The sequence below is a fragment of the Eulemur rufifrons genome, chromosome 7 (assembly GCF_041146395.1).
Source record: "Eulemur rufifrons isolate Redbay chromosome 7, OSU_ERuf_1, whole genome shotgun sequence".
Lineage (NCBI taxonomy): Eukaryota > Metazoa > Chordata > Mammalia > Primates > Lemuridae > Eulemur > Eulemur rufifrons.
This window is the reverse complement of record NC_090989.1, coordinates 240969502-240996738: the sequence shown is the minus strand read 5'-3', so window position 1 is coordinate 240996738 and position 27237 is coordinate 240969502. Positions and strand designations below refer to the sequence as shown.

At 35.8% G+C, this 27237-nt stretch overlaps 1 protein-coding gene across 2 annotated transcripts in view; it reads left to right on the top strand.

The window, feature by feature from the left end:
• Nucleotides 1-27237, top strand: part of MLLT3 (MLLT3 super elongation complex subunit) — a 249900-nt gene that overhangs the window by 161196 nt on the left and 61467 nt on the right. For both annotated transcript variants that reach the window (XM_069474240.1, XM_069474242.1), the window contains exon 5: nucleotides 18530-19234. In XM_069474240.1, coding sequence (XP_069330341.1) covers nucleotides 18530-19234 — 705 coding nt within the window. The remainder of the gene's footprint in view (nucleotides 1-18529; nucleotides 19235-27237) is intronic.

The following is a 27237-nucleotide window of genomic DNA, read 5'->3' as shown; positions in this document are numbered from 1 at the left end:
CTATAGTAACACAGAGCAATGTTAACTTTGTTTTAGAAATGCAATTAAAAGAAGACAAGGAATTAAAAATATGTCCCCAGGGCCACTTCTCTTAGTCACTCTATGGCCAATAGAGCAATCTTGCTCACATCCCCTTCCTGAAGACAACCTGGCTTGCTTGTGAGCAACAAGCAGACTTTATCCTTTTGTTTATTGCTTCATAGGTGGAAGTTCCCTGTATTTCTCTCGCTTCTGAAAATGAAGTTTGTATAGAGAAAATGATAATTAGAAATCCCCCTTCCCTCAAACTTTCTTAAGCCAACATCATCCTATCTATGGGGATTGCTTAAGTTTTCATTTTCCACAAATTAGAGGCAAGAATAATTTTTGGAGTCACTTTTTTTAAGTTGAACAGCAAGGATAGGCGTGACTCTAGAAGTGGTTTTTAGAAGTAGTTAATGGCAACATTAAACAGCATATGAAAAAGCCTATAGTAATGTCAAGAAAATAACTTTGTAATCAACTAGGTTTTTGAAAGTAGAGATGTAAATAAGTCATGGGGTACTGGTGTAAATAAGTCGTGGGGTAGTGGTGATTCTTTGAGTAATTAGATAGTAAAAGATTTTCTCCTCAGGGTAAGAAAGGAGGATCGTGATACACTTCAGAATCCACTTACTGTGGCTGACTTGCTCCCTCTTCTTTGGGGACGCTGCTTTGGCCTCTTGATAGTCATCTCTCACCCCCATTGCCCAATACACATGCACGGTCCTTTGGGTATATGATCTAAAAATGGCAGACAGTATTTGAATCAAGGAAAGGCTCAGGAAATCCAAGATGCTTGTGAAGTCCTGGAAGATTTCTGACAGAAGATTTTTATCTTTTTGTTTCTTGCTTTAAAGATTAAAGTTCCCCGAACAAAACTGATTTCTTTTGCTTCTGAAAATCAAGTCGTACTCTGCCCCTTCCTGCCTTCAGACACCATCCTTCATTCCTCCCACTGCCTGCCTACGTAGCTGTGAGTGTTTAATAAAACAAAAATAAAACTTTCGTTCTACGAGGCATTTTTTAAGCTTGGTGCTGGACTTATCTGGAGGAAGTATAAGTACTTTTCATTTTAAAATATTTGAGGACCTACTATGGGGCACACTTAATGCTAGATTCTGGATATACAATGAATGAACACTGAAAATTTTTTTTTTCCTTTATACCAAACTATAACCCATGGTCAATTTTTAAGGGATAGTAAATTCTCATCTTTTCAGAGGACTAAAATAATCCAGCTTGGTTTCTTTTTTTAAAAAAAGAAAGAAACAAAGAAAAATTCCTAACCATCAGTCCAGACTGCCCTGGTGTGCTTTTAGAAGAGAAAGATGTGGTACTTTTAAGACATTTGCTTCTTTTAGTGGGAATCCAGAAACTTTTTTATTGGACCCCATTCCCTATTCCAGCCCAAGCAGGTTATGAGAACCCCTAAAGACCAAAGATGGCAAAAACAACGTTTTCTGTTTTAGAAAGCTGATCTTGTATGTAAATCTGTTAGATGGTCAAAGTGAATGTGTGTAAAATTGTCTTGCTTCTACCACAGATTGTACCAGTTGGAGCTGATTTTCCCAACTAAGCCATAGAAAGGTTGTTCCCAAATACACCTTTGAATTTATATTACAAGTTTACCGTCTTTTTTTCTGCAACAGAGACAATATGTTTTAGTTGAGAGGTGATGAACCCAGGCCTTCAGATTATGTCTGGTTTTTGTTTGTTTGCTTTTGCATGTGATATGGAAGTGCAACCTCATTTGGCATTTTTGAAAGCAAACCACTGCTTTTCATTATATTAGGAAAGCCTTGATTTAGCTGACAAATCTTTTATATAAGGAAGCCTTGGTTTCTTTCAGATGGTATTTAGATTTCTCTTAGAAGAATCATATGGTGCAATTTATTAATAGGTCTGCTCAATATGTTACGGGTTGTTGGCGAGAGAGCCAAGTGGAGTAAGTTGAAACAGACTGAGGACCTTTTGTGGACACCCTCTGATTTAGATGTCCTTCCCAGGGTCCCTTAGTCCACTGTGCACAGATTGAGATGCGGGGCTCTCCCAAATGCTATTTATTTACCTTACAATTTAAAAATTTTTTGAAATAGTCTCACACTTATAGAAAAGTTGTAAGCATAGTACAAGGAACTTTTCTTTCCTGACCACTTGAGTATAAGTTGCCAACACCCAGGCTCCAGTATCCCTGAATATTTTAGTGTTTAGCTCCTGCAAACAAGGATATTCTCTTACATAACTGCAATACAACCGTCAAAGTCAGGAATTAGCATTGATACATCACTAACTTCTCATCATCAGATCCCATTCAAATTTTATAGATTGTTCCAGTAATGTCCTTTATTTTTATAGCAAAAATAAACGTCACACGTAGCATGTAGTTGTCATGTTTTACCCCCTTCAACTGGGTAAAACAGTTCCTTGGTTTTTCCTTGACTTTCATAAACTTGAAAATTTTGAAGACTTCTGGTCAGTTCTTTAGTAGATGGCCCCAACTTGGATTTATGTGGCATTTCCTCACGACTAGATTGAGGTCATGCATCTTTGGCAGGAACACCACAGAAGGCGTGCTGGACTCCCCTTGTTGTACCATATCACCTGATCATGATTTCCATTGTGCCATTACTGCTGGTGTTAACTCCAATCACTTGATTCACATGGCGTCTGCCAGGCTTCTCTACTGTAAATTTACTTTATTTCTCTTTGTAATTAATAAATATTTCATTGGGTGGTATTTTGAAAAAATGTAAATATCTCATTCCTCCTCAATCTTAAGTTTATTCTTATTTTTATCACCAAAGACTCGTGGGTATATATTTTTTAGATGGGTTATAATCCATTACTATCATTATTTATTTTCATACTTGAATTATCCTGATTTGGCCAGTAGGCACCCCTTTCTTCTGGTTTCTGTATCCTTTTGACATGTTCTGATCAGTCTTTGCATACTTTCTTACTTTTTTGCTTACAAAATGATGTTCGAGGCTTACTTTGTACTATTCTTGTTCCAGCCCTGGATTCAGCCATTTCTGCAAGGAGCAGGCCCTTGTAGTGGTTCTCAACCACTGTACAGATGTCCCTCCTCCCTTAACCAGCCCTCTCCCCCCTGCGACCTACATTGCTTGGCTCTACCTAACAGCTTTTGGACTGAATTGTTCAGGAAAAAGAAGGGCATGATTTATCTTCATTTAATCACTGTATTAGCTCTGTGTGGATGGGGACTGTAACATATTTGATGTGGTATTTCCCCAGTGCCTACTGTATACTAAATGCTCAATAAGTATATAAATTCATTCAAAGTCAAATACTTATTATGCACCTATTAGGAGTCAGTCATTATTCCAAGTCCTGCAGGTATATAACAGTGAATCAAATTTAAAAAACAAAAGCATACATATGTGGGAGCCCTATGAAGGGAAATAGTTCTTTGGAAGGATGGCAATAACTTTATAAGGCAGCCATTTTCCAAGTGAGTTTATTTACATTAATATATATCCAATGAAAAACAGTTTTGACTTTGCACTTTTAAAACTATAGTTCTTATTAAAGTGCATAGACTAAATGTGTCACAGATTTTGTTTTTAGCCTTGGTATTAATAATTTCTTTTCTTATATTAGGACGCTTCTGCTTTTTCCCCACTCTGTATGTACCTCACATGTAGGTAACTCTACTTTTAAGAGTGAAATGGAAACTCTAGTAATACAGAGATGTTACATTAGCTAACTCCGCCATATAGTTTGTTAGTTTCTACACCTTTGACCAGATATACTGCCAGAGAAAATAGTCATTTGACTTGAGTATTTTTCTCATTATACTTTTGATGGTAAGTAGTAGAATGTGGAAAAGATAAGAATAGACCAGCAACTCCTTATAATTAATCATCTATGTTATTTCATTTAACTCCTATGGGTTGACCTATTATACATAAAAACTCTTTCTCTTTTAATATTATAAAATTATTCAAGCACTTATTCACTCAGCACATATTTGGTTGCCTATTGTTTGCCAAGTTACTACTACACAGGACTCATAAGAAAATTAAATGAGACAATGTGTGTGCTTTGCTCATGGCAGCTAATAAATAAGTATCCACTGAGTCTGAATATGAATTTCTGTTGCTACTCTATAAGATACTGACATCAGGAACTTTGAATTTTTCTTAAGTTGAAAATGTTATAATTGGCAAATATGAGGATTTATGTATTTTATGTGTGAATTATGAAACAAATACCATAAGCCTACCATCCAATTTAAGAAGAATTAGAACATACCTAGTACCAAATCATCTGCATACGTCTTTCCCATCCATTCCTTTGCCTCCCCTACTTCTAATTACTCACCTAAAGTTTCTTGAGCTTTTAAACTTGGTTTTTCGACAAATGTTTGTATTCTTCAGTTTGCTCAGCTTTGCTTGTTTTGATTGTTATGAAAATGGTATAATACTGTATGTAATTTTCTGTGACTTGCTTTATTTACTCAGCACTGTAAGATTTGTCCCTGTTGGTGCATGGTATTGATTTCACTGCTGTATATAGTCCATGGAGTGACTATATGACTTGTGTATCCATACTCTTTAATCTGGATACCTCAATTACCCCTTTTTATTTGGTTTTGCAATTATAAACTTTCCTGTACATGTCTCCCTTATACCCAGGCAAGACTTCAGATTTTTATAATTGTGACCCATAGTAAGAAATGTTTCTTCTATAGGGCAGTAGATTTCAGATTTTTATGCTTCTGACCCATAGTAATAAATACGTTTTCCATAATAACAAGTACCCACATACATAAACATATCTTGACAAATGAGACAAAAGTTTCATAAGCGTTGATTACCTTTACTACGTGGGATTCAATCTATTTTATTTTATACAGGTTGACTTACAAACAATGATACCATCCACCATATTGCTTTCCAGTCTCATTAACCAGTTGTTTGAATAACACTGCAGTGTTTGGTCAGTGGTTCTCAAACTCTAGGGCATATGAGAATTACATGGGGAATTAATAAACATGAGGATTCCTGGTCCCCACTGCAGAGATTCTTATTCAGTAGGTCTGGGGTGGGGCTTAAAAATCTGAATTTCTAAAAAGCATCCAGGTAATACTAATGCTGCTGGTCTGCTGACCACATTCAGAGAAATACTGCTTTAGATCGTACACTTATGAATGAAGTTGCTGGATCATAGAACATTTACCTATTTAGCTTTATTTTTTTTTTTAGCTTTATGTTATTTTATATTGTAGTTATAACAATTTAGAGTCTTGTATCAACATATACAAAGAAGTTTTCTATTGCTCTGTTTTCTAGTCAAACTTGTTCATCTATGCACATTTAGTAGGCACATAAAATTGTATTTTATCATTATTTTATTTTGCATTTCAGTGATTAATAATGAAATTGAACATATATTTCAGTGGCCATTCATGTTTCTTTCTCTGTGAAATGCTTGTTCATGTCTTCTGCTCATTTCTCTATTTGTTTATTAAAGGCCTTTTTGTATTCTGGAGATATGAGTTCATTGTTCATTATGTTTACTGTTTTTTTTTTTTTTTTTTTTTTTTTGGGACAGAGTCTCACTCTGTTGCCCAGGCTAGAGTGAGTGCCGTGGCATCAGCCTAGCTCACAGCAACCTCAAACTCCTGGGCTCAAGCGATCCTCCTGTCTCAGCCTCCCGAGTAGCTGGGACTACAGGCATGCACCACCATGCCCGGCTAATTTTCTATATATATATTTTAGCTGTCCATATAATTTCTTTCTATTTTTAGTAGAGATGGGGTCTCGCTCTTGCTCAGGCTGGTCTCGAACTCCTGAGCTCAAACGACCCGCCCACCTCGGCCTCCCAGAGTGCTAGGATTACAGGCGTGAGCCACCGCGCCCGGCCTACTGTTAATATCTTTTCCTAATTTTCTCAGTGACTGCCTTTTTTACTTTATCTTTTGATAGAAATTCTTAATTTTACATGATCAGAGATTTTAAATGGTTAAGTCTTTTTATGTCCCAATTCATATATTCTCCTATACCCCAAGGTCATATAGATATTTTCCTGAATTTTTTTTCTGACATGTTTTAGAAGTTTTGTCTAACATTGAAATATTTCAAACATCTGGAATGGATTTTATGTATGGTATGAGGTGTAAGGGTCTAATTTAAATTTTTTCCTATATAGAAAACCAGTTTCAGCATATTTCGTTGACTTGTCTATGCTTTCTCTGATGATCTACCCTGTCAAGCATCAGATTTTTGTATATTTGTGAGTCTCGGAGCATGTACAAGTCTGTTCCGTCGGTCAGTTTGTTGATCTCTGCAGCAATACCACTATGTTGTAATTACTCTCATTTCATTAGGAGGTTTACTATATGGCATGACAAGTTCTATTACATCATTCTTTTATCTTCATATAAATTTTAGAATCAGTTTAAGTTCTTTGAAAACCTCTGTTGGGACTTGGATTGAAATTACACTGAATCTGTGGATGATGAGTATTCTTATCCATAAGAATCCAGTGTCTTTAAAGTGTTAAGAAATTTGTGATAAAGGTCTACCTAGTTTTGTGTTTTATTTATTCCTAGGTGCTTTATATTTTTTATTGCTATTATAAATGAGCATTAAATGTTTCCTGTTTGTTGCTGATATGTGAATATGCAGTCTACTTTAGCATATTATTGCTTCTAACCATCTTGCTCAACTTATTCATTCCGTATAGGTCTTTTTGTATTTCTGTGTGGACAAACATATATGAACAATGAGTGAGATATGTCCTTATTTTCAATTTTCCTATCCTTTTTTCCCTCTGCCTTTTGTGGTCCTGACTCAGTAGGAGCATCAGTAAAAAAGTGATGTTGTTCCTGATTATGAGGAGACCGATTCTAATAATTCACCATTTAGAGTAGTATTTGCATGAGAGTTTCATAGCTACCCTTTATCAAGCTAAGGAATTTATCTCCTAGCCCTGTTTTGTAATGAATTTTGTTTTCATTTTTTTAAAATAATGGATAGATTTTAACTTTATCAGATAACTTTTCAGTATCTACTGAGATAAACAGATGGTTTTGTTCTCTTTTTAATCTCTTAATATGGTGCTTGACAAGCATTTTTATCATGCTGAACTACTTTTGAATTCTTGGATTAAGCCCAATGTGGTCTTGCTGTCTTAGGTTTTTTTCCCCCCCTACAACTGAATTAATTGTGCTAATATTTTATTCAAAATGTTTTCTTTTATATTCTTGAGTTAAATTGGGCCACATGTTTCTTCCTCTTACCCTTCTTTGCAGGATTTTTTGCTTTGATAATATTAACCACATGAAATAGGAAATATTTCCTCTTTTCTATTCTTTAGAGGAATTTCTATAAAATTGAAATTATCTTTTCCTAGAACTTGCTTCTGAAAGCCTGTGGGCTTGATGTTTTCTTTGTAGGAAGATTTTAAATGCCTTATTTGATATTAATAAAGGACTCTTCTTGATTTTTATATTGTTGTGGGAGTTGGTTTTGGGGTAAGTTATATTTCCCTAAAAATTTGCTTCCACATTTGTTGCAATGAAATTATCTGTAATACCTGTATCTGTTCTATCTGTGCTGTACTTGTGTAGGTATATTCCTATTTTTTCTTCCTACTTTTTATTTGCACTTTCTCTCCTTTGTCTTCATAAGTCTTTAATAGAGGATTGTGAATTTTATTAGTTCTTTTCAAAGTTCTTTTTATTAGACCTTGTTGACTATTTTATTATTTTTTTAAAAAAATTTTAAGGTTTTCCTTTTGCTTGAGTTTAATATACTATTGTTAATTAATCATAAGTTATTTTGTTCACATGTGAGCTTAGAGGCTTAAATTTTTCCTCCAGGTACTATTTTAGCTCCATTCCACAAAATTAATGTAGTGTTTTCTTTATCGTTCAATATGATGAAGTTGAAATTTTCCATTTTAATTTCTTCTTTGATTTCCTTCAATTTAATTTAATTTTAATTTCTGTGAATTATTTAGAAGTGTGTCTATACAATTCCAAATGTGTGGAGCATTTTTTTTTTAATACGGAAAAGTTTTTAAATTTTAGCTTTATTGTATTACCATAATTTCTTCTTAAATTCATTTTCTTTATTCCTGAAGCAAATCTTGTGGAAATTCTTTTACTGAAAGTCTCCTATTAGTAAATTCTCTCAATTTTTTTTAATTTGTAAAATTTTGATTATTGCCCCTATTATAAAAGGTGTTTCTGCTGGTGTACAATTCTAGGTTGTCATTTACTTCCTTTTCATGCTTTGAAAATATTTTTCTATTGTCTTTATGAAGTCTGTTGTCAGTCTGATCAGGGTTATGCTAGTAGACATTTAGCAACTACCTCCTGTGGTGGGGGAATCATGAATTTTAGTGTTTGCTTATTTTAGTGGTGTAAACACTCTCACCACATTATGTCAGTTATTGTGGAGTTAGAAAGAGCACACAATTATGAAGTGCTTCCAACATCCTGATACAATAGAGATCATTACTCAAGAATACAGCAAGTAATAACATGTAGTAAAATAATTAGAAAGTCATGAGTTTTGATTATCTGTAACCTCTGCTTTTAATTTTATATTATTTAAAATAATGGTCTGGGCCTTGTTTAATTTATATAATACATTTTTATTTACACAGTGCATTTATTATTTAAAAACTGGCTGACAAAATTCCTGAAAATTTAACAGTTGGTTCTGGTGAGGCCTCTGTTAGCTGGCTCTAGCATACCACTAGTTTACTTGTTCTTTTTTTAATGGGTGATCTCTTGTTTTTCTTACTGCTTTTACAATCCTTTTTTCTTCAGTGTTCTTCATTTTTAATATCTTGCTAGGAGTAAATTCTTTTTAATTTATGCATATAGCATTATTTTTATATTATACTTACCTTTCTGTGAATTCATGACTTTTAACATGTTTGAAAAATTCTTAGCCATTGTGTCCCTGTGTTTTTTGTTCTTTCTGGGTCTCTGATTAGATATTTGTTATTTTTATTCTGTTCTCCATGTCTCTTAATAGCTTTTATATTTCCCATTTTCTTGTGTCTTTGTGTGTATTCTGGCAGTTTATTCCTATCTCTCTTCCAGTTCACTAATTCTTTTCAGCTATGTTCAAGCTTCTGTTTAATCCATTGAGATATTGATTCCAGCAGTTGGGTTTTTTTTTGGTCATAAAGTCGTCTTTGTTTCTTTTCAGTGGCCTGGTGATTGTTATTCATTTCTTATTGCTTGGTCACTTTTTGAATTCCAATGTTTTTCCTTTTTACACTTCATATATATTTTATATTCTGTATCTGATGATTTCCATGTCTGAGATCCCTAAGGCCCTTTTACCTCAGATCACGGTGGCTTGTTTCTGTTCAGGGATATTTTAAAATTGTGAGTTCATATTTGATTTAGGTGAACTTTGGGAATCCGGAATCCTGAATTAAGAATGTTTTTTCCCCCAACAGCAGAAATGTAAAGGCTTCTTCTGGGTTTCTGTGAGACTCTGAGGTTTAGGTTTCCAAATATGCCATAGGCCCCAGGTTTGGTCTTTATAGACCCAGGAGAACATGGGCATGTAAGCGCCCTTTGGGTAATGGCATCTTTCATGCTTGATTGTAGTTCACATTTTAACTCCTTCCTTCTCTGTTTTCTTTTCTCTATTTCTCTTTCATATACTCTTGGCCTTTTAATTAAGGCCAGCAATGAAGAATTTTGTCATAATTAATCCTAATATCCAGTTGTATTATAATAAGAGCTCCCAAAGAGTCCACCATATTACCCAAATTAGAAGGGTTATTTTCCCTGAAACCATACTATGTCTAACAGTTTCAGCATAGTCCTTTGCAGATGCTAGAGACTCAGTAAATATGTGTTGAATAACTATTGAGAAAAGGTAACAAGATAGTACAGACCTGATCATATTTTCCAGTTATTCATATGTGTCTCTCTTTGGGCTTTTAATTTATGCAGGACATTTATTGAATTTTTATGTGTCAGGTACTGTTTTTCATGTTATGTGTCCAGTCACTCTATTGTGATTAGTAGCATATATTGAAGATGGACTATTCTCTGTAAGTAACAATTGCTTCTCAAGCCTCATTATCAGAAATCCAGTTCAGACTAAATAAGGCTGGAATGATCTGGCCAATATATTTTTGAGCTTGTTTAAGTAAACAGAAATTATACAAGGCTAAATATACATAAACCTAGAAAGAGAAGTGATACCATTATTACTTTGAGTTTCTATTAATAGTTTCAAACCACAAAAGTAAACATAAGTTTGCTTGAAACTGCAGTGTTCTAAATATAACTTACTGTTAATAGTACTTAATTATAATTTAGAACTTAAGCCATAGCAAGTCATGGAATAGTATATAAATAAGAGAATTTTAAATGAGATTGGATTCTGAAACAAAAGTACTTTATAGTACATACAACATAGCCGAAACTAGTCATGTGAGAAAGAAAACCATTAAAATTTGTCTATTTGTAATATTACTTCATAAAATGAATATTTTTACAATTCATACTTCACATTTAAACTTTATGTTTAAATGCAGATACAGCATATTTTTAATATTTAAGAAATATTGGATTTACTTTTAATAGTTATGAACAGAAGACTAGGGAAATGAAAATTTTACTACTTCTGTTCACTTCAGAGTTGAAATAAATTTTTTTCATTTGTTTCCATTTCTTCATTGTGAATATAATTTATAGGTTTTATTTTCATCTAATGATTTAGATGAAAATCATCTTTATTTTCATTTAATGATGTAGGTAAAATATGTGAAACTTAAAATGCAATCTAAGTATCATGCTACAACTGTAGCTTTGGTGCTTGGTTGCAATTTGCTCAAATACAGTAAGATAACATTCAGACAACATCAGAAGGAAAATTGAAATGTTTTTAAAACACGTGAAGGCACCATTCACATAATTGAATAGTGTTTTTCTAATGCAAAATTTATTTCACAAAATCTCTGATGTGCAAATGGGAAGAGAAAAGAAAGTGATTTAAAAGTACATGTGTGAGGTTGAAGAAATTTATTTTACATCAAAATAATGCATGTACATGTTTTAAAATAATTAAATAGCAAAGGAAGATGTTTAACAAAAAGCAAAAGTCCTGTATTCTAATCTCCCTCAATCTCCTTCCCACTCACTGGAAGGAACCACTTTAACTGTTTCTGTTTTTAAACTCTAGGGTTACTTCCAAAAGTTTCCAAACTATATGTTTATGCTGTTTCTACATAAGAATCTAATCCATTTGTTCCATCTCCTTTTCTCCCCAATGTAACACCATTTTAAATTCTTCTTTGGATACCTTTATACTTTCTATATGTTTTTTATACTTTCTAGATATTGAATGGAGAGCAATATGGCTTGTTTCACCAACCATGGATAATGTCTCTTGATTCTCGGGGTATACTAAAGCTTCTTTCCTTTCTCTGCTCCTGTTTCTACCTTTCACATCTGTCATTCAAATACTTTACATTGTCAAGGTTGATAACATTGTATTATGTAATAAAAATGTTAAGTCTTCTATGCTTGCCTACAGTAGTAGTGGTGGTGGTAGGAATCAAAAACACCTATTATGTGATAGGCACATTACTTATATATTACTCATAATACATATACACACAGGTACTTTACATATATTAAGTTCTTTAAGTCATCAAGCTGACCTTAATGGTATAGGTAACATTAGGGTCCCTATTTTACTGATAAGGAAATTTAAGTTACTTAAGTAAGTGGTGGAACTGAGTAGGTTAATTTCTAAAAGTTGAAAATCAGTAAACATTGTTTACTGTTATGACTAGGTAAAATGTTTATTCACGGCTAAGTTGTTTCTTTTTGTTAGATTTTCTTTCTTGCACAGCCATTTATTTTTGTAGCTTTTAAAATTGTTTTTTTTTTTTTCTTCTTTATTGCTGCTGTGTATTTGTGCTAAATCCTCACATTCCATCTCTTCCTGATTACTTCCTATAGAGGACTTTATAGGATTCTCCTCTGGTTTTCTTATACAGTAACCTCTCTTACCACCATTTTTGGAGGTGGTCATTTGTTTGATTTGAGCACTATACATTTTTGTCATTTTAAATTATGTAGTTTGGCAGATTTTTCCATTGATTTTTGAAAATATATATCTGACCTTTGTCTTTTTAGCCCAGTCTGACAGTTTACCTTCCAGTGGGGAAATTCAGTTCTTTCATTTTTATTCTGAGTGATACTTGATCTTGTTGCTTTCTTTTTACCTTGTTCATTATTTATATTTGTGACTTTTTTCATTTTTCTTAATTTTGCTAATATTTCGAGTTGATTTTTTTCCCCGTTTTCTCATTGTTTATGTGAGAGTGCTGCACTTTTCTATTTTATTGGCTGCCTTCCCTTTCAATTGCTCATAATTGAATTTTTCTTCTACTGTAACATGAAAAAAGACACCATCATTTTCCTTCACCTTGACACTCTAATCTTCCTCTTCTGTTCCTAAATTTCTGTGGAGATAATGTAGTTTTTTAGGTCCAGATTGTTAGACTTTTCTGTGTCAGGAATTTACATGGATCACTTATGTTACATATCCGTGTCATTTATTATTCATTTAGATTTAATTTTGCATAAAGTGCAAGGTACATTGTGCCTGTTTCTCCCTCTCACGATCTTCTCACACTTTATAAAAGGTCTTTTTTCTGATTTGGTTATGGTTTGATAGAATTTCTTCCGAAGTCCTTTCCTTTGATGTGGTGGTGGCTGATGTCCTCCTTGAGTCCTTAGATTTTGGCACATACTTCTTGCACACTGACTGTGTGGAGGATGTTTGTGTTGTACTTTTTTCCCCAGCCGTCTCAATATGATTGTTCTTTCTTCTAAATTCCAATATTATTAATAAGAAGTACAATGTTAATTTGATTCTTTTTCAGTTTTAAGTAATTATTCTTTCTGGTAATGTGTCAGTTTTTCTTTTTCTTTTTAAAGTATAGGAACTTTAGTGTGATATTCCTTGATGTATGTCATTTATCGTTAGTCTTTCCTGGATCTTGGAGAACCTGTGAAGTTGTAATTCAGTCCTTTCTTTAGTTCATGACAATTTTCTTCCATATTACTTTAGTTATTGCTGCTCTATTTCTTTTGTTTCCTCCTCCTGTCGACTCTTCTTAAACTCTTCGAACGGCTAATATACTAGGTTGCCTTGATCTGTTCGAGTCTCTTCTTTTTTTCCATTATGATTTTCATCTCTTTTTACTTTATGCTTTGAAATTTCTTTCAGTTGATCTTTCATACTGCCAGTTGAGTCTATCCTCTCCTTTATCTGCTAACTTATTCAGCTTAAAAATTTTAATTTTTAAACTTTTTTTTTTTTTTTTTTTTTTTTTTTTTTTTTTTGAGACAGAGTCTCACTCTGTTGCCCAGGCTAGAGTGAGTGCCATGGCGTCAGCCTAGCTCACAGCAACCTCAAACTCCTGAGCTCAAGGGATCCTCCTGTCTCAGCCTCCCGAGTAGTTGGGACTACAGGCATGCACCACCATGCCCGGCTAATTTTTTCTATATATATTTTTAGCTGTCCATATAATTTCTTTCCATTTTTAGTAGAGATGGGGTCTCGCTCTTGCTCAGGCTGGTCTCGAACTCCTGAGCTCAAACGATCCGCCCACCTCAGCCTCCCAGAGTGCTAGGATTACAGGCGTGAGCCACCGCGCCCGGCCTAATTTTTAAATTTTAATTAAAATTTTTTTTCTAGAAATTACGTCTTGTGCTCCACTTGATTCTCTGTAAGTAGTCATACTGCTTTTGACCTCAGTATTTCATCTTTCTCCTCCAGAAGATCTGTTAGATCTACTCCCTCTCATTGCCTCCTACCTTATAGTGGGGTTCAGGTTGAGCTGTTAGGGGACCTTAGGCTCTTGTAATCTCATAAGTGTTGAAAGGTACAGTCATCTTAACCTGCCCCGTAGCAATAGGCATGTTATCTGTTACTTGTCTATATACCGGGAGGACTATACCTTCTGTCTGGTCTCCTTGCATTCCGCAGCCCTAGGAGCAGGGTGAACTCTCCCCTCCTATTAAATGGGTGCCTTTGGGGCCAGGAAGGTTCACCACACTTGCAGTGCCGTTATTTACATGCAAAACTCTTCTGGAAGCTGGAGCAAGGTAGAGTGCACCTGTAGTCCCACTTATTTGTGAGGGTGAGGCAGGAAGATGGCTTGAGCCCAGGTGTTTAAGGCTGCAGTGAGCTGCTATTAATGTACCTGTGCCACTGCACTCTAGGCTGGGCAGCATAGTGAGACACCGTTTCTTAAAAACAACAGAAATCAAAAAAACATCTTTTGGATCTACTTGGAGCTGAGAGCAGAGCAAGTCCTCCACCAGCTCTCTCTCAAGATATCTATAAGCCCACGGCCACATTCTTCAGGCCCACTGCCTGCTGGCCCTGGAGCTGACTGGTTCAAGAGAGGTAAATGGGGTGGATCTGGGATTGAAGTTGGGGAAGTAAATCAAATTCAGGCTTGCTCACTGCCCTCAACCCCGAATCCTGAATTTTTATACTTTATGTGTAGCCTCAGATGGTATGTCATCCCTTTGTGGTATTCATCATGTGTTTGATGACATTACAGAAGAGTCTGTTTTGGAAGCCAACTTCGACTATCATGGTTTTCCCTACCCCTTCATATGCATAACCTCTTGGACCACACAATGCCTACAATTTTTAGGAAGTGTCCTTATAAAATGCAATTTGGACAAATAAATTCTTCTAGGAATGTTTGTTGGTTTTGACAAATAAAACTCATCTGGGAAAGTTTATTTGTCCACATGCAAATTTTATGGAACAAAAAGTGATTGATCTGAAAATCTTTTTTTTTTTTTTTTTTTTTGAGACAGAGTCTCACTCTGTTGCCCAGGCTAGAGTGAGTGCCGTGGCGTTAGCCTAGCTCACAGCAACCTCAAACTCCTGGGCTCAAGCGATCCTCCTGTCTCAGCCTCCTGAGTAGCTGGGACTACAGGCATGCACCACCATGCCCGGCTAATTTTTTCTATATATATTTTTAGCTGTCCATATAATTTCTTTCTATTTTTTAGTAGAGATGGGGTCTCGCTCTTGCTCAGGCTGGTCTCGAACTCCTGAGCTCAAACGATCCGCCCACCTCGGCCTCCCAGAGTGCTAGGATTACAGGCGTGAGCCACCGCGCCCGGCCTGATCTGAAAATCTTGTACAATGCAGAAACCAGTTAAAGTAGAACAGCCACCAAAAATAAGAGGGCTAGCTAAAGGGAAGAAATAGGAGCCAAGAATCAGCTTTGAGTTATCAGTGGTACTGGAAAGTAGATGTGGAGATAACATGGAAATTGAAAGCCACATATAATCCGAGAACTTTATTCTGTCCACTTGTTACAACCTCTTCTTTTCTTAAGTCATCTACTAGAGTTGCTGACAAGTAGTATTATGAGAGATTACACATTAAAGAGATCTATTCTGTTTGAGAAAATTAAAACAAGGAAGCATTCAGTAGAATCTGAATGGAAGAAAGAAAATACTGTACCCTATATTCACAGGTTGTAAAGTTAGTGCAAATATATGTATATTTATGTTTAAATAGTCATTGGCCTTAAATATTTGAGATTTGAATTATGCACACATGCTCTCTGTGACTGGATTGCTGGATATTCAGTTTGTCCTAATCAGCCTCTGCCAAAGAGAATTTGAATTATACATGTGTAAACTTCACATTGAATGGTAATTAGTCTGTGCTGCTCAGTAGCACTTAATGCTGAGGTTAATGGTTTAGTAAAAATTTTAAAAAGCCATTGGCTAGATTTCTCATATATATATGTATATGTGTTTACATATACATATATATACACACACATACACACACACACACACACACACACATATATATGGGATAGATAGGCTGACAGTCAGTGAAAGCTTTTATTCTGTGTCAGAAACAATTTAATGCCTGATCGTGTATGTAAGCCACTATTTTACATTGATTACATGTATGAGCATGGAGATGAGTGATAAATACTTGGACTTTGCCATGTATCACAGGCCCAGGTCAAAGAAAATGCTGCCCTATGTGATAGAAACCATTCTTTCTTCTTTTTATTTTCTAAATTTTATTGGTCTAGGATGTTGTTAGAAATATATTTGTTCTCTTAATTTTGGGTTTTCTTAGCTTAAAAAAAGATGTTTGAGGTGGTAATTATGAAAAAGGAGGGGAACAAGAATGGTCGGGTCACTGGCAAGATTCATTAAGGGGGTGAAAATGTAACAATAGACATTAAAGACCAAGACCAATGTGGGCAGTAAAAAGTTATATTTCTGGGGGTTTGTACCTAATATTATATGCATGTAATTAAGAGAAGAACTTAAACTTTCTCTGACACAAGAAGCTGTGTTAGATACTACTGTGTACCTTATATTAAGAATTCCAGTTTGTTCTACAAAAGGATTTTAAAAATAAACCATGGAAGAACCCCACAGAATTTTTTTTGTCCCCCCCCTGCCCTGTGCTAGAATGTTACAGTTATTTTAATGCTTAACATTAGAAATTTCTTGGTAGGTTAAAAATTGTGTTTTTAAACGTTACATTTGTAAAAATGTGTTGAATGTTAAACAGCAATGCTTGGGTATTCTAAAGCCATAATTGGAATACTGACTGCAAATTGCCAAAATTCAACAAGTCAACAGACCAATTAAAAAAAACCTCAGAGATACTAGATTTCAAAATGTTCTTCCTTAATTCAGTTTGTCCATTATACTTTATTTTAATTGTTCATAGTATTGCTTAACATGCCAGGAAATGTCTTATAATAGAATTTATAAAATAGTAAAGTTTCAATAATGTGAATCCTGTCTTCAGCATTCTGCTTTTAAATCTCAGATTATGTTTTGTAAGGAATCATCTAGTTTGATGCATAAAAGCATGTCTTTGCTTAGTAACTTTATCCATTTTAAAATTTGAAAACCAACTGCTCACTTGAGAAAATAAATGGTATAATTTGGTCTGTGTCATTTTGTCGTTGAGCAAATAAGACAAAAAAACTTGTAAGAAACAAAAATACATGTTCCCACTAATATAGAACAATAATTTTTCATTTTGGGTATTACTTTCTGATGCTTATTCATATACATATATACATTTTTTTGTGTGTTTTTTGCGTAGATCCAGTCAGTAGATTGTTCATTTTAGTGAAAACCATAGCCCCTGCCTACTGTCTTTCCTGTATCATGCTAGATGTTTAAGGAATGTACATATCATTGGGCTTAAGTGGTTGAGTTAGAGGTGATAGATAATAAGCAAGCCTGAAGATGTAAATTCTAGTTGAAAATTTGGGCATTTATTTGTCTTTGGTTCCATTAGGAGTTGGAAGTAAGCAAGAAAGAGTCTTCTTTTAGTATTGGTGTGGATTTTTGCATGTCCAGGATCTACTTCTGTTTCTTATTCTTACTATTAATGGTAGAGGTTCACAAATACGGTAAGTATGGCCTTAGATTTTGTTCCTAAACAGAAAGATTTCATATAGGTTATGTATTCTGATGTGTTTATATGAGTGAAAAATTGATAGAATTTAAAATGAAGTAGGCATTTCTCATGATTACACTACAGTAGTTGCTAAAGACTTTCTAATTCATTTGATGGTTAGGTGAAATCTTTGTTCTCTTAGATTCCTTTTTTTTTCTCGCCTAGTGGGTGGGAGACATATGCCTTAACTCATGAAATTTTGGACAGCATAAAAGTAATTCCTTTTTATCTCAAATTGACAATTATTTTATTTCTTTTTGGGGGTCTTGTGATTCTTTATATTGCAGAGCCATTTAAAATTTAATATGACCTGGCCTCACTATGTGAAGCTGGTCCGTTTTCTGCTTCCTCCTTAATCTTATACTGTAGCTGGGTATTGTTCCCCAAATACAGTCTGTGCTTTGCTCTCTGTTGTTTTTGTTTATTCTGGTCCTTGATCTCTAAGTACCTTTTAATTCTTCTCTTTCTAGTAATTACCTGCTTATCCTCTAGAACTTAATTCAGGTGTTAGTTCTTTAGAAATTTTTATGAATTGTGAGTCTTCTCTCCGTGCCCCCAATAGAATTAAATCGTCCCCTTCTTTTGGTTGTCTTAGCGCTTTATAGGTGACTCTTAACACACTATCAATCATAGATATGTCATAGTTATTAGCGGGGGGCATGTGTTATCCATCTTTGTCTCTTCTAGGACAGGTATTTAGTTAACATTTGTCGAATTGAAATGTTTTAAAACTCCACGTTTTGAACAATTAAGAAAACAGCTTGCCTCATTAAATTCTTTGATAGTAAATCTTTCTCACTCTATTTCTCACATAGACTATTCCCACCGGTTAAATTGTGGTTGTTGGTTTATATTAAAATATTTTTGATGTTTTAGAGATAGTTTGAGAGCAACCAAAGAAGGATCATTTTATGTAGATGTAACTCAAGGAAATTGGCTTTTGACGCTTTGTTGCTATTTAGTCTTGAGAGTTTCATTTTCCTCTCCCCTTGTTGCAGGACCCTAATAGGAGCATTCATACCAGCAGCAGCAGTAGCAGCAGCAGCAGCAGCAGTAGCAGCAGCAGCAGCAGCAGCAGTAGCAGCAGCAGCAGCAGCAGCAGTAGCAGCAGCAGTAGCAGCAGCAGCAGCAGCAGCAGTAGTAGTACCAGTTTTTCAAAGCCTCACAAATTAATGAAGGAGCACAAGGAAAAACCTTCTAAAGACTCCAGAGAACATAAAAGTGCCTTCAAAGAACCTTCCAGGGATCACAACAAATCTTCCAAAGAATCCTCTAAGAAACCCAAAGAAAATAAACCACTGAAAGAAGAGAAAATAGTTCCTAAGATGGCCTTCAAGGAACCTAAACCCATGTCAAAAGAGCCAAAACCAGACAGTAACTTACTCACCATCACCAGTGGACAACAAGATAAGAAGGCTCCTAGCAAAAGGCCACCCATTTCAGATTCTGAAGAACTCTCAGCCAAAAAACGAAAAAAGAGTAGCTCAGAGGCTTTATTTAAAAGTTTTTCTAGCGCACCACCACTGATACTCACTTGTTCTGCTGACAAAAAACAGATAAAAGATAAATCCCATGTCAAGATGGGAAAGGTCAAAATTGAAAGTGAGACGTCAGAGAAGAAGAAATCAACTTTACCACCGTTTGATGATATTGTGGATCCCAATGATTCAGATGTGGAGGAGAATATGTCCTCTAAATCTGATGTGAGTAGTCTTACTGGCTTTCCTCCTGTCCCTTACTAGTTTTCAGACAGCTTCGTAATAAAGAACGAGGGAAGAGAATGAATGCTAAACCATAAAGTGGTAGTGTGGAAGTAAGGTGTGGCCTAGAAATGCATTTCCTTAAGTAATGGGAAGAAGGAAATGAAATCATTAAGAAATCTGTAGATTTTTAGGCTGTTATTTAAGTTGTTAAAGGAAAGATAGATTCCACAGTATAATAATTAGGTCATTCGAGTAGCAGCAGAAAATTTAGGTGCTCATTAAAGCTTAGTTACTATGCTCATTTAGAAGCAAAAATGATGATTTAGGAAAATGAGAAGAATACAATAAAACTTGAATACAAGGGAAAATAAATTTAAGAGAGAAACTTAGAAAATATTTAGGCTATAGTGTTAGTGTTTTGATCATCGGAATGAAGTAATTTGTTTACATAGTTGGAAGGCTGGTGATGGTATTTTTTAAACAGCTTTATTGATGCAAAATTGATGTAACAGTGTACTGCACATATTTAAAATATATAATTTGATAAAGTTTGACACTTGTGTGTACCTGTAAAGCCAGGTAGCAGTATTTTGAAAAAGAAATATTTAATTATTTTTCTTTGTTGTAGTCACTGATTTGGAATGGGGTGGGGTATGTGATCTTCACTACAAGTTTTTGCTGATGGGTAGGGATTATCCTTTGTGGATGCCTAAAGGAGCATCTGACCATCTAATACCCCCAAAAGATGTTATTTGATGTTGTATTTAAACTTATAATTACAGACTTTCAGGGTTGGAAGGGATCTCAAGACATGTATTCTAACCTCTTACCAATGTAAGAAATCTTACACTTCTAGTGACAGGGATTGTTAGTAATTCAAAAGGTACTTGATTCTATTTCTGAAGAATAAACATTATTTACTATGAAGTTATCTTCTCTTTACTTTTTTTTTTCCCTGACTTTAGCCCTTAGTTACTTATTGGTGACAGTCATTCCCACTGGCTGGTCAATATTTCTAGACAATGGTCAAGGAAGATGTCTGGCTAAAGATTGCTGGCCAATTTAGAATACTTTTCTTTCTGTTCCTTGGGTCACCCACAGATGTCTGTAGTTTAAATGCTGGAAAAGGGTTCGGGGCCTTAGTAGCAGATTCCCTGTCCTGGGTTTGTATTCTTCTGGGTAGAAAGCCAGCTGGGGTCAGCACATGGCACCAATACCGATCCCCAGTGGTCCAGAGACCACCCTCTTCCGCTATAGCTAATCTTGAAATTTTAATAGAAGATTAGGTTAGGAGCAGAGTAGCGTATAAAATACTGGAGATTGGGTCATTTGTTGCAATATTTGGTAAAGGCTCTACGGTCACAGCTTGTGAAATGGAGATAAGAATTGAATGGGTTTGTTCCAATATCTCATGTATTTATTTTCCCTTCATTGCTTCTTACCTCTCCTCTTAACTTGAGACATTCTTAATGCAGATGTTACTTAGAACTGTTTTTGTATGTTTGATTTTTGTTTCAGATCACCCTGAAATGTTCTGTTGTGGTGTGATTAGTCTATCAAAATCCTCAAAGTTAGCAACTTTGTATTTCTATATTCTGACATGTTACAATTCTTCTAGAATAGAGGTTTTCATGTGGTGACTTGTGATTCACTGGTGAGCCTTGAAATCAATTTAGCACACTATCACTAGCATTTAAAAAAATCAGAATATATTGTAAATAGTATGGGTAAGAGCTTATGAAAATTTCATTTCAGAGGGTGTGTGTGTTTCTTATACTGATCAAAATTTTGAAAGGCATCTTTTTTAGAATGTTTGCTAATTCGTGAAAAGACTAACTGGCATTCATAGAGCACTATTGAATGCTCTTTCCACGTGAAGTTATCACAGATAGTCTTCCTCTTTAGGTAATTCTGTTTATTCTCCTTTTGCCTCTTGTTCCCTACCATTCATATTTGATTTATAAAGTATGGCTTTCTTTTCTTTCTTTTTTTTTTTTCAGCTCATTATGGGGGTACAAAAGTTCAGGTTATATATATTGCCCATGCCTCCCCATCCCCCCAAGTCTGAGCTTCAATTGTGTCCATTCCGTAGACAGTGTACATCGCACTCATCATGTAGGTATGCACCCATCCCCTCCCCCCACCCCATCTCCCCCAGTCAGAACTTCAAGCATGTCCATTCCCCAGGCAGTGCGCATCGCACTCATCAAGTAGGTATACACCCATCCCTTCCACCCAGCCCCGACCTCTGTCCGATACCCAAGTGGTGTTATTCCCAAATGTGCACTCAGGGAAACCAGTTTGCTGGTGAGTACATGTGGTGCTTATTTTTCCATTCTTGGGATACTTCACTTAATAGAGTGGGTTCCAACTCTCTCCCAGAGAACCAAAGAGATGCCATATTGCCATTATTTCTAATAGCTGAGTAATATTCCATGGTATACATATACCACATTTTGCTAATCCATTCATAAAATTCTTACTGCACTTGGTGTTCAACAAGGTATTATCCAAAGCAATACCTTGAAAAATCTTCTGGAATGAAGAGTTAGAATTCCTTACAGTAGGCAGTAAATTTTCAAAGTGATGTATGACATTTTAGAGCCACAAATCTATTACAACTATGCAGAATTATGTGCTCTGCATAGCATTGCAGAGAAAGCCTCTAAAGAGTTTTGGGTGTTATTTAGGTATAAAACCTGATAACTGTACTTTCTTTATTAGTCTTCTGGTAATAGTAATGATTTTATTTTTGCTGCTGTTGTTTTAATTTTTTAGATATAGCCAGTGTAATAGAAAAGAATTGACAAAAGTAGTGTCATGTAAACCATGTGCCCAAAAAAACCTTACAATGAGCAAAGGAACATAAAAGAGAGCTGAAATTCCATTTATCCAATAGTAAAGATAGCCTTTGTTTGGACTGTCTCCTACCTGTAGGCAAGACAGAAGGAGCAAGAGGCAATTGTAATGGCAAGCACGAAGCAGCCCATAGCTTCCCTTGGCCAGTAACTGATTTGGTAACTTGGGTCAGGCCCAACTTCAGAGAGCACTGTTCACATTGTCCTTATTGTGAGCTTGTCTGCCTTTGAGTGAGTGTGATCAGATGCCCTAATCTCTCTAAGGTCCTTTCCAGCTTCATTATTTGAATATGAACAGATATATATTCACTTGTGGGGGATAGGGTAGTGGGTAATTATAGACATAGTGGGCAGAGATCATAAACTTTGGAAATAGAAAAAAAAACAAAAAGACTATTCATTATGAGGACATACTGTATCTAACAAGATATACTGTTAGACTCTTTGATTCTGTAAAATTAAAAAAAAAAAAAAGAAAGAAAGAAATGGGAAGAGTTTGAGGCATGAGGAAGTTTGGAGGAAAATGATTATTCATTTGGTATATCTGTAAAGAAACATTTTGCCTCAGTACAGGTTTGTTAAGAGTTAAAAGGGGCCGGGCGCGGTGGCTCACGCCTGTAATCCTAGCACTCTGGGAGGCCGAGGCGGGTGGATCGCTCAAGGTCAGGAGTTCGAGATCAGCCTGAGCAAGAGCGAGACCCCGTCTCTACTAAAAATAGAAAGACATTATATGGACAACCAAAAATATATATATAGAAAAAAATTAGCCGGGCATAGTGGCGCATGCCTATAGTCCCAGCTACTCGGGAGGCTGAGGCAGGAGGATCGCTTGAGCCCAGGAGTTTGAGGTTGCTGTGAGCTAGGCTGACGCCACGGCACTCACTCTAGCCTGGGCAACAAAGTGAGACTCTGTCTCAAAAAAAAAAAAAAAAAGAGTTAAAAGGAAGAATTTTTTTTTTTTTTTTTTTAAGAGACAGGGTCTCACTCACTCTATCACCCAGGCTAGAGTGCAGTGCCGCAATCATAGCTCACTGCAACCTTAAACTCCTAAACTAACACAATCCTTCTGCCTCAGCCTGCCTAGTAGCTAGGACTAAGGCACACGCCACCATGCCTGGCTGGTTGATTGATGGATGGATGGATTGTAGAACCAGGGTCTTGCTGTGTTGCCCAGGCTGGTTTCAAACTCCTGGCCTCAAGTGAGGGCTTCCCAAAGCCCTGGGATTACAGGCATGAGCTACCACACCCAGCCTGGAAGAATGTTTTAAAGAAGCTTTTCCATAATCAAGTTAGATTCAGGTTTCATATAAAAATAAAAATCGATACTAAGACAGATTAGGGAACTTATATTGTTGGTTGATAGGGTTCTTTTTGGTCAGATTTTTATATACTTAATGCATTAGAAGAGAGAAAGAAGATGGATATCTGTAGTTTCTATGCTTGCATATTTTTTTTGAGAGATCACTTATTTGTTCATAAGTGAAAGGTAGGTAGGTAGGTAGGTAATTAGAAATCTGAAGTCTTCTGTCAGAAAGGTTGTGTTTTGAATCCCAGCACCACCAGTGATCTTGGGCAAATGATTTAACCTTCTCTGTTTCTTAGTTTTCTCTTTTGTAAAATGGAGATCACAATAGCATCTACTTTGTAGGATTATTGTGAAAATTAAATAAGTCAATCTGGGTAGAGCAGCTGCACACTAACCACAAAAATGTTAGTTAGGTATTGTTACGTATGAGTTGGCTTTTGGAAACATTTATAACCTGTAGTTTTGGAAGAGATTTTTTGATATTTAGAAATGCTGCAGAATTCTAGTGTCCTTTTTCAAGCATGTGGGTTTATATGCTTTCAGTGTGGAGGGGGAGAGTACTTAGAGTATGTCACTTTGCTCTGAATTTTGTCATAAGGAGGTAGATGGCCTTGATACTGATAAGCCTATTGCATGGTCACTGTAAAAATAGAGGACTAAGAGTCTAAATTTGAAACCAAAAGTTAAGCCAAAGTTTCTCAGGATCTTTCAGCTCTTTAATTAAATGAGAGAATGGACAAGAACACACACCTAGCACTGCATTGGGAAGGCACTTGGTAGGTTTTTTTTTTTTTTTTTTTTTTAATTGCTGTTACTGTTAAAACATCCTAAGAAATGATTTATTTTAGAGTTACAGTTAATATAGCCCAAAGAGTAATTTTTAAATATATTTTGTGATTCTTGAAATGTTTCTCATCTTATAAAGGACTCTAATATTGCCATATGAAAGCCCATGGATAATTTTTCCCTACAGAAGAATTTGGGGGCGAGGTTGGGGTAGGGAGGCGGAAGGAGTGTTTTATAGTGGGTGAGCATTTAGCAAACAGAGAAAGCATGATAAGGGAATGTTTTTATTAAGAATATTTTACATTCAAGAGCCTAGGTGATTCCCATTAAAGAGTAACCAAGTAAAACTCTTGGTTAAGGAGTTCATCTCTTTGGGGGCATAATGGCCTATCATACTTAACTTTTAGTAAGCGAGTGACTGTTCTTACTGGTGACTGACACTAGCGACTGGAAAGGGTGAGGGTCTGAGTGTCAACTAAAAGTTTATAATTTGGTTTTCATTAACCTGTTTAAACTTTAACTGATAATAAAATAGAACCCAAATATCTTTTACTCCTTTTGTAATTCCCCAGTTTTGTTCTTCATATAACTCTGCTTCTCAAGAAACCTCTACAGAGTTGATCATGTTTTGTAGTGTAAGGAAGCTTGGTATTCCTAACAGAGAAGGAGGAAAAAAAACTAGTAAATTGAAATAGCTATTTATGATTAGGTTTGGTTATGGTAGTAATTTTCTTATCATTGCCTTTCCCTTTTTTGTCTCGCTTTACAGATTTAATCATAATTTAAAAGTGAAGAAGTTAAAAGTTTTAATTATCTTTCCTTGAAAATGGGCAAATTACATTTGGTAAATAAAATGTTACATTCTTCAATGTGCAATGTGAGAAATGAGATTTCAGTTACGTCTTTTGATAGTTTTGCCTTACCAAAGTGTTTTCTTGGGTAAAATCTTCTTGAGGGAGAAAAACAAAATCTCATCAGATGGCAGCATTTTTCCCAAGGGTGGATGGTGGTTCAGATACAGGGTCAATACTTTAAGCCACCTTACCAGAACTTTCTTTCGAAAAGAAAAAAAAGGAAGGAGAAGGAAAAAGAAACTTCCCTTCTTTTGTTGTGCCTCATTTCCTCCCGCCCCACCCTGTTCATTGCCTTGCTTAAACTGTCTGGAGCTGGCCGTAAACGTCCTGCTGTTGAAGCATTGGCCTTAGGTTTTTATGTGATGGGAGGTTGTTGCAGTCAGAGAAGAAGTTCTTTATTGTGTTTTCAAAGTGGCTTTTTAATGACTTGTAATTCCAGCACATGCAAGAGCTGTAAAGTCTGTAAGTATGGTGAGCAAGCAGCTGGAGAGGCCATTCATTAAAGGGCAGCCCTGGCTTGGGGGTGGGGTGGGGGCTCTCCTTTGAGGCTCCTGTTTTCTGTGTTTTATAACTGGGGGTAAAAATACCTGAAGGATTGCAGTTCTTCCTCTGGTAGATTCAGCTCAGCGTGGAACGTTAATTAAAACAATTGGAAGAAAGTTAACTGTGTTGGGTGCATAGAGATATCTCACCTGTCTCTGTTTCCTAATGCATTTTTGTTTGCTGTGTTGGGCGTGATCAGATTGAGGAGGATGTAGTCTAGCCAACCAGCTGTTCATTTATTCTTCCGTAGCCCTGGCTTATTCCAAAAAAGGATTTGAAGCAGTTAAAAAGGAGATTTTTTTAAAAAACAGTTAAGGGCCTTTTGCTTCCATGTTTTGGTACCTACTAAGCCCAGTATGGTTTCTCAGTTTTTAAATTAAGTAATTCTTTAGAAGCCCTTGGTTAGCAGAGGGTCGTGAACACACAAGGGGGCTCTATCATCGCAGAGTTTGTTGTCATCAACAATTACCAAAACATCATTTTCACGCACACGCATTGAGCCAGTATCTCCTTTCCAGTGAATTCTGTGAGCCTTCTTTAAGAGAGCTGTATTGCCTATTCATTGCGTTATTTTTCTTGCCTTAGGACCCATGCTTTTTATGGAATTGTCCCATCTGTCATCTTTACACATAAAGCCAAAGATGGAACTTAACATGGCCTTTGTAAGACTAGCTTTGCCATACCACAGGGACGCCTTATAGTGGGTGATAGCTAAACTCTTCTTGAGTGCTTAGTATGTACTAGTCACCCTTCTAAGTACTTGACGTGTTTTAACACATTTAACCCTCAAAACACCTCTATAAGATGGTGTTATTATTATCATCCGCATTTTATAGATGAGGAAACTGAGGGTCAAAGATTAAGACACTTGCCCAAGGTTGCCATGTTTAAAAATGGAGGAGCCAGGATTTGAACCCACTCGGTAGACAGTATGCCTAAGAAAAGATTGGGAGTAAAGCAAATATAATTTTTCCTTGGATTCATATTAAAATTGCAGAAGTGTGCTTCATGAAGTTGTCATTGCTTCTGTGAAAGCCTTGATATCTCATTCTTGTCCCACCGATAAATCTTACTTCTTTGGCCTATGCTTTACCAACAGCCTTTAGGAGATGACAGGTTGTCCTCAAAGGTGGAATGGGTGTGCACGGCCAGAACTGAGGAAAGAGCTGTAAAACATCCAGGAACCCCTGACTTCTCATATGTATGCCATAAAACAAGACTCTTGTGGTTCTAGACTATACCTTAGTATTGTATATCATCAGGGCCTTTTCCCTGCTCCCAGAATTTTTCACACTTACTTTTGCATGGGAATTTATGTTTAACAGAGCTGAGCTGCAATATCAAGCTTTCCCAGAAGGTGCCACCAAATAACAAATGGTGTCCTCCAGTTTGGAGACTCCTTTTTGAATATTCTAGTTACATTTTGTAAATTCCTTTTATACTCTCTCTAAGATATTCAAAATGTAGGCTGTGCTTTCTTTGAATTAGGCAACAAGATAATGCAATGGCATAGGTAGAGGGTGGTTCTCCTTTGGTATCTATGTAATTATTTAACCAAGTTTGAGAAAATGTTCTCAGTGGGTAACATTTTATGACTGTAAACTCTGAAGGTAATGTCAAGGTCCACAAAGAAAAATCACTCCTAAGAGACTTCTT